This window comes from Chenopodium quinoa, unplaced genomic scaffold (assembly GCF_001683475.1).
Source record: "Chenopodium quinoa cultivar QQ74 unplaced genomic scaffold, ASM168347v1, whole genome shotgun sequence".
Lineage (NCBI taxonomy): Eukaryota > Viridiplantae > Streptophyta > Magnoliopsida > Caryophyllales > Amaranthaceae > Chenopodium > Chenopodium quinoa.
Window position 1 is genome coordinate 441,170 of NW_018745395.1, and position 7,927 is coordinate 449,096.

At 34.4% G+C, this 7,927-nt stretch overlaps 1 protein-coding gene across 1 annotated transcript; it reads right to left on the reverse strand.

Moving 5' to 3' along the window:
* Positions 1 to 2,120: 2,120 nt before the first annotated feature.
* LOC110712977 (zinc finger MYM-type protein 1-like) lies at positions 2,121 to 4,595 on the reverse strand. The gene has a single exon (XM_021891436.1). The coding sequence runs from the start codon at positions 4,593 to 4,595 to the stop codon at positions 2,121 to 2,123; it is 2,475 nt and encodes an 824-aa protein (XP_021747128.1).
* Between the last annotated feature and the right edge of the window lie 3,332 nt (positions 4,596 to 7,927).

A 7,927-nucleotide genomic window follows, 5' to 3' on the forward strand; every position in this document is an offset into this window, starting at 1 on the left:
TAACTATTTTTATAGAGGAAGAATGAAAATGATGATGATGTCAAAATTTAAAATTATAAATTAAAAAAAAAATTATTGAGGGGTGGAATATCCGACGTGGAAAGATGGATAAATTGGAGGGAGAGATTTATGAATTTTTTTAGATTTTTTTTTTTTTCTGACAGTTTTTATTTTATTTTGGTGACGGTTATTTTTAATGGTTTCCACGTCTTTACGTCGTTTGCTCTTTTGGTTGTTTTTAATTATTGATTGGTGTAAATTTTTATTTTAATGGGGTTAATTTAAATATCGGTTTGTTTTATGTTTATGGCCTTGACCTATACGGCAAAGTTACTTGTTCACAATTCAATAATGTAAAGATACAAGCTACTTTTATATTTACCATTCAAGTGTTGATTATCTTATTTCAAATTCTAAATTCCTGAAGTTTACTTTGTGAGGAACTGAACGTGTTTTAAAGGTAGAGATTCTCTTATCCTTCCAATTGTTTGGCCCTCAAACAAAGGACATACTCTCATTAATTAGCTTATGTTATGTTTACCTGAATTCATCTTATCGTAGCTATTCCGAATGGAATGCATCTTTTTTTTTTTTTTTGAGATAAATAGAACACATTCTTATTAACCCTTATTTAAACTTGTTTGAACTTATTTTTCCTGAAATGAATGAATCTAAGGGGAATTGATCATTTTCTTATATATCAAAAAGGCGTGTTAAACCTTTATTATAAAGAAATATTGGTCGTAATGAAAATAACCTACCATATCATTAAGCACACAAATACATATTCCAATTCAAAACCAAAGATCTTGTAAGTTGTCATACTTGTATTAATGTTCCCTTCTTAAATATTGAGAGGTAAATAGCTTTATTTTTTTGTTATTTTAGAGGAGACATATATGCTCCTTTTTATTTAGTAATTAAAGATTGTCATTTTTATCAGACACGCAATAAGCATTGTACACACGGCTGGAATATTTAAATAATGTTTAGTCCATATCAATCTCCTCCCCTCTAGTATATATTCTTAATTCTTATGACCTAACCAGCTAACCTTACCTTACATTCTAACCTTACCTTACATTATTGCAACAATACATAAAAGTAATGCAATTATAAGCAATTTTTTTTTCTCTTGCTATGGTAGTTAAATAAATATCTCATTTGAAATTCATTTCAAAATCTCTAAAATTTAGGAGATAAAGAAGCAACATGATTGAGAAAGTGCAAAATTACTCAGTATTCAAACTCTTTTGACCATATTGATATATAAAAAAAGTAATGCAAATTATCACAAATTTCCTTCTAGTAACAATGTAATGATTAACAATGAAAACTATTACTACTAATTACGTATTACTTTGCCTTGTTTTTGGCAGTGATGATAATCATTTGTTATAGTTCACGTCACAAACTTACCTTCTTTTAAGGTGTCAATAATCATTCTTTTTAATCCTCACATCATATAACTCACCCTCTAATTTGTTATTAATGTGCATTTGCAGCTAAAATTATACGAGTAGGAGTTGTCCAAAATAATTACAGTAATATCTTCTTAGTTTCCAAAAGTTTGATTTTATTTATTTATTTATTATTGTATGATCCTGTTTTTCAAAAATGTAGGAAAAACTGAGCAGGTGTAAGAAAGAAAATGAATAGAGAGAGATGGGGCAAAAATATGTGTTAATGTAAGAATAGGGATTAAGGACTATAAGGTAGATATAGTAAAGTTTATATAAAAATAATGTAAAGATAGTGAGATAAAATACAGTAGCAAGATCAATTGTCCAAAATGTTCTGGGCTATTCTCCTTTGATGCTCTTTTATAAGGATATTAAGAGAATGCAAGATAATTTTATATTCTTTAGTTGTAATCATGTTCGTCGGGCGGGAAATACTCTTGCACACTTAGTGGCAAGATATAGTACTAGCAGTGGCGTCACCAGGATTTTCGAAGTGTGGGTTCGAAACTTCCGAAATTTGAAATCATAATTAACGAAGGAATAAAAATACAATAATTAAATATTCAGTACATAAATAAGTTCAAACTATGGATTACAAATAGATTACACATAGAAAAATGAAAAAAAAAAAAAAAAAAAAAAAAAAAAAAAAAAAGACTACAGAAGCATTCTTCGAGTCTTCATACTTTGGAAGCGTTCCAATACATCATCATCACTAACTCTTGAAAATAAATCTCTTTCAAGAAAAGTGACTAAATTATCATTCAATAGTTGATCACCCATACTATTTCGCAACTTATTTTTTACGTATGTCATTGAGGAAAACACTCGTTCCACGCTTGCAGTTGCAACCGGAAGGATCGATGCTAGTCTTATAAGCAAGTAAACTAAGTTGTAAGTAGTATGCTTATTTGTTTCAACAAGCATCATAGAAAGCTCATGAATACCCTTCAAGTCTCCAAACCTTACATCTTGGCGCACATCATTAATATAAAATTGAAGCTCATGACGAAGTGCAGTCATCGTCATATCATTAGTTGGAAACTCTTTGGGATATAACTCAGCAAGTCTCAACAACTTTTGCATATCAAATGCCGCAAATGAATTGATCGGGTTTAAGCATGACACACAAATAAGTAACTCCATATTTTCTTCATCAAATCTACTATTGAGCTCTTGGAGTTGTAAATCAATGACACTTATAAACATTTCTACCCGAAATCGATGAAGATTTGAAACTTTGGCAAAGAAGCGTCTTGACCTTCCACGAGGAACATACATATCATCCATAGTAGGAACTTCTACATCATGTTTAACACAAAAACAAACCACAAGATGTAAAAAGTCTTCCCACCCATGGTCCCTCATTTGTTGTAATCCCTCCTTAGTCAATTTAACATATGTCATGGCATTAACAATATCTTGGTCCCCCTTTTGCAGAGCTTGACACAATTTATCAGTAATCCCAAATATTTCGGACATCAAATGTATCATAAATACAAATTCAAATGATTCAAATGTAGACATGACAGTGATAGCCTTCACGCGATCATCCTTATAAATCTTATTTGATCCAATCTTCTCAAGAACTTTAACAATAGTAGCATACAATGCGGTAACATTTGAAACAGTTTTGTAATGTGATCCCCACCTAGTATCACCAGGACTACCTAAGCCATGTTCTTGGTTTAAACCTTGCCCACTTTCAATTTCTCCTAGTTCTAATGCTTGTAGAATATGTTGAGATTGTATTTCTCTTATCATTTCCCTTCGCTTACAAGAAACACCAATAATATTCAACAAAATAGCAAGTTGATCAAACAACCAAATACAATCATCATTATCCTTAGCAACAGCAACAAGGGTTAATTGAAGTTGGTGAGCAAAACAATGAATATAATAGGCTTGTTTTGTTTCATTCATGATCAAAGTCTTGAGACCATTTATCTCCCCCCTCATATTACTAGCACCGTCATAACCTTGTCCACGAACTCTAGACAAACTCAATGAATATTCCATAAGCAAAGACTCAATTGCACTCTTTAGTGACAAAGCAGTAGTATCCTTAACATGTACAATTCCAAGAAACCTCTCATTTATCTTCCCTTTATTATTGACATAACGCAAGCAAAGGGCCATTTGTTCCTTTTGAGATACATCACTTGATTCATCAGCCATTATTCCAAAATAGTCATCCCCAATATCATCAATAAGAAGTCTAGTGGTTTCTTTGGCACAACAATTAATAAGTTCTTTTTGAATTGAAGGACTAGTCATTCGATTATTTCCCGGGGCATTACCTAGAACAACCTTTGCTACCTCACTATTATTTTCTGAAAACCATGTTAAGAGTGCAAGAAAATTACCCCTATTCCAAGATTCTTCACTTTCATTATGCCCACGACAAGCTAAACCTTGATTTAAAAGAAATCTAATACATTTCAATGAATAAGTCAAGCGAGATTTGTATTGTAGTTTAGCTTCCTTAGAATAAGTGCAAAGAGATTCAACAACTGATGTCTTTGGGTTGATAAACATATTATATTTCTCATTAGCCTGATTATGGAAACTACCAATACCACCCACATGAACATCAAATCTACCAGTCTTATTCCATCCTCTAAATCCCCCTTTAATAAAGGAATTATTAACAGCCAAAGAATAATCAACTTTATCAGTGAACAAATAGCACACAAAACAAAAAGCCGCATCTTTCTCAACACTATATTCAAGCCACTCATATTTATCAAACCAAGTAACATTAAAACGGCGCATACCTCCAACTTTTCTTTGAGGAAAATTATGTGTGCGTGGATCACAACGTTTCTTTGTAATATAGCCTCTCCTTACGGCATCTCGATCATTAGGAGGATACTCCATAATTGGAATTCTTTTTCCAGGGTCATGTGGAAGAAGATCAACATCATAAATGCGAGTATCATCGGAGTCAACAGTAGTATTTGGAACACTTGGACCTGTGTTCTCAGGTGGTGGAATTGTTGCAGCAATAGGAACCTCATCATCATTAGGAGACACATGTTCTTCTATTGGAGGATCCCTTGAACTAGGTGAAGAACAAGTTGAAGACTTTTGTGACTTCCCGGCACGTTTCCAAAATGACTCTAAACTCATGGTATAATAGGTATATACTGCTAGTCTGCTACACACACATGATAAATGCAGAATGAAATCAATGAATGAATGATAAATCTAGAAAGCTAATTAAAACTATCGTAATTAAAGTTTACAGTCAATTACTCAATTAGTAAACGAAATCTAGACGGCAGAAAACGAAATAGCATATGAAATTATGAAAACTAGAAGGCAGAAAACGAAATACAGAAAATAGCATATGAAATTCAACAATGTAACAAAAAAAAATCCCCAAATTGAGAACTTGAGAAGTAAATTAGATAATTATAACCAAACTTCAGCAATTTACAAAAAATTGGCAATTCGTAATGTATATTAGCAATTTAGCATATGAATTTCAAGTATTCAATGATTTAGCAAAAAAAAATCCCCAAATTGAGAAGTAAATTACATTTGCAAAAAAAAAATCCCCAAATTCACTTACGTACATACACCGATACACGGCTGTGAGGCTGTCAGTGCTGTGACGGACGACGGTGGGTCTGCTGGCCTGCTGGGTGAGTGGCTGGTGCGCTGCCGCTGCCACCGTGTTCTGGCGTTCTGCTGACTGCTGCCGTGTTGCGCCGGGAAGAGAAGGAGGAAGAACGGGAAGAGAAGGACTGAAGGAGGAAGAACGGGAAGAGATTAAGAGAAGGAGGAAGAAGTTAGGGTTTTGCAATTTGGGGGAATGAGGAAGAGGAAAGCTGGAAGCAGGGAAAGCTCAGGAAACAAAATTAAAAAAAAAAAAGTGTGAGTTATGGGTTTTGAACCCACAAACTCTTGTGTGATGGGAGGTAAAAATAACCATTGGGCTACAACTTTACTTGTTGTCATATAATACACAAATATTCTATTTAAACCTATTTTGATTTTTTTTTTTTATAAAAAAAAAAGTTTTTAATTTTTTTCAAAAAATCAGTGGGTTCAATGAACCCACTTGAACCCACCCTAGCTCCGCCACTGAGTACTAGTGAGTCGACTTTTGTATGGTTGGAAAATTTCCCTCAAAATTTCGTCACCTTGACGGAGCTTGATTTGATTTGATAATATAGCCAGACTAACGTTTCTTCAAAAAAAAAATTAAATAAATAAAAATAAAATATATATAGTGAGAGAAAAGGGGTAAAATGCAAGTTTAGTTGGAAAAAAAATAGAGTTGAGTCAAACTATTTAAAAAGACTTATACTCCAAATAAAAGGAGAATTTCTCTACCTCAAAGGGCATTATAGTAATTTGTTGCATTGTTATATTTTGTGAATAGAAAAGTGGACCGTTCTATGGTTAGTGGCTTTTTGAATTTTAAAATGGACAAAAAAAAAAAAAAATCTGTTTAAGGAGAATTTCCCAGCCTCAAGTAACTCGAGTCCTTTAGGATTCAAGTAATGACATTAAAGTAAGGGGCCGTTTGGTTCACACAAGGGAAACGGAATGGAAGAATGAGGAGAAAGGAAAGCTAATCCCTCATTTTTGTATTATTGTTTGTTTTACATAAACAAAGGGAATCAGATTTTCAACCACCACTACCCTCCTCCTTCTACAACCACCAATCCACCACTACCCCTTAAATCTGCCATTCACTTACCACCACCACCACATTAGCCACCACCCTCCTCATGACCTACCACCGTTTCCCACCTTTTTCGCTGCTCTTCTACCGTCGTTGATGCCCTCTTCACTCTCAATTTTTTTTTAAAATTTTTTTTATTAGATCTAGTTGCTTGGTTTTCATGGTGGATATGGAGGTTTTGGAGATATGGGTGGTGTTTGTGACGAATTGGGTGAGGTGGGTTTAGGTCAAATTTGGGAGATTTTGGTTGGTGTTTTCGGGGAGGTGGTTTTGGGAGATTTCGGTGGGTGGTTTTCAGGGAGGGTGCGTGGGTTTTTTCGAGTGGGTTTAGGGTGATTTGGGTGGGCGGTGATGTTGGTGAAGTTGGGTCGGTTGATGGTAGTGGTGTTGACGGTTAGGCGGTGGTTTTTAGGGTTTTCGCGGGGAGTGGGGGAGTTTTTCGGGGGAGGAGAGCTCCGGCGAGGCACGGGGGAGCTCCGACGATGGGCAGGGAAGATCCGGCGAGGGATGGTGGAGGTGCGGCGATGGTGGCTTGGTGGTGGGATAGGGGAGGATGGTGGTGGTTGGTTTGGATATGGTGGTGTTGTGGTGGCTAAGGAAAGGGAATGGAAAAGTCTTGGGGGGTGGGGAATGAAGTTGGAGGGATTTGGGGTAATGGAGAGGGTAAAGGGAATGAAAGAAAGTGCCAAACAAACAACAACAAATGGAATCAGGGCAGTTGATTTCCATTCCCTTTGTTGAATATCCCAACCAAACGCACCCTAAATTTTTATATGGTAGAAATCAAGTAAGGACATTGTAGGACTGGAGCTACTTGAGGCAAAGAAATTATTGATGAAAATTGAGTCAAACTTTTACAAGTTAAGATAACAATTGGTGATTTCCAATTTCACCTTTTAGTGATCAACTTTTTTTTCATTGCACTTTGGTGATTAAGGTCAACTTTCCGGAGACATTAATTAAATTGGGGGAAAAAACTTAATCACTTGGTGTTTAAAATTAGTCATCTAAAGGTTAACCAATAGAAATTAAGTTGATGTAACTTTATATATATATATATATCGAAAACGTCAGTTATTGAAATGAAGTTGCTGCTCCCTTTGTTCCCTATTTTCGTGCGCTCTACCCTCTTCTTCTCTGGGTATTATTTCTTCCTTGTTAAAGGTGAGTTAAACATTATTCAGGTGAGTTATGCCACTGAAAATTAACCTCAACCATCAAAGTATCAAACTTCAATGAAATACAAGTTGATCACCAAAAGGTGAAATTGGTGAAAACTTGATCACCAAATGTGATCTTAACTCAACTTTTAACAAGGAAGAAATTTTATTATTTCAACCAAGATATTATCCTATATCACCCTCGAGATTTCTACCAATTTAGCTAGTATTAATAACATTTCTTTGTAAAGTATTGTAAACCAATTCCCTCCATATCTAGTGGGGATATATTAATTGACATGTAATCTCTAAGAAAAATAATTACCATTAAAAAAAAGATGGAAAGGACAACATAGCCTTGATGAGATCAAGCAATCAAAAACCAAGTAAAAATTGATTTAAATAAATAAGAGGTCCTACAATTAATTAGGATCTGCCAGGCATTGATTGTATAAATCAGATCAAATTAGTGAAGAGGTGGCCTATCAGCATTTAGTTAATAGGTAACAAACAAATTTACAATTAATTGTCAGCTTAACAAGTCATTTTATTTGATAAAGATGCATTGTTATTTGTAAGTAGTACAGGGTTAGCCAGTAAATCTG

Excerpts from the sequence above, each read along its gene's own strand:
- LOC110712977 (XM_021891436.1), bottom strand. The coding sequence starts at position 4,595 with ATGAGTTTAGAGTCATTTTGGAAACGTGCCGGGAAGTCACAAAAGTCT.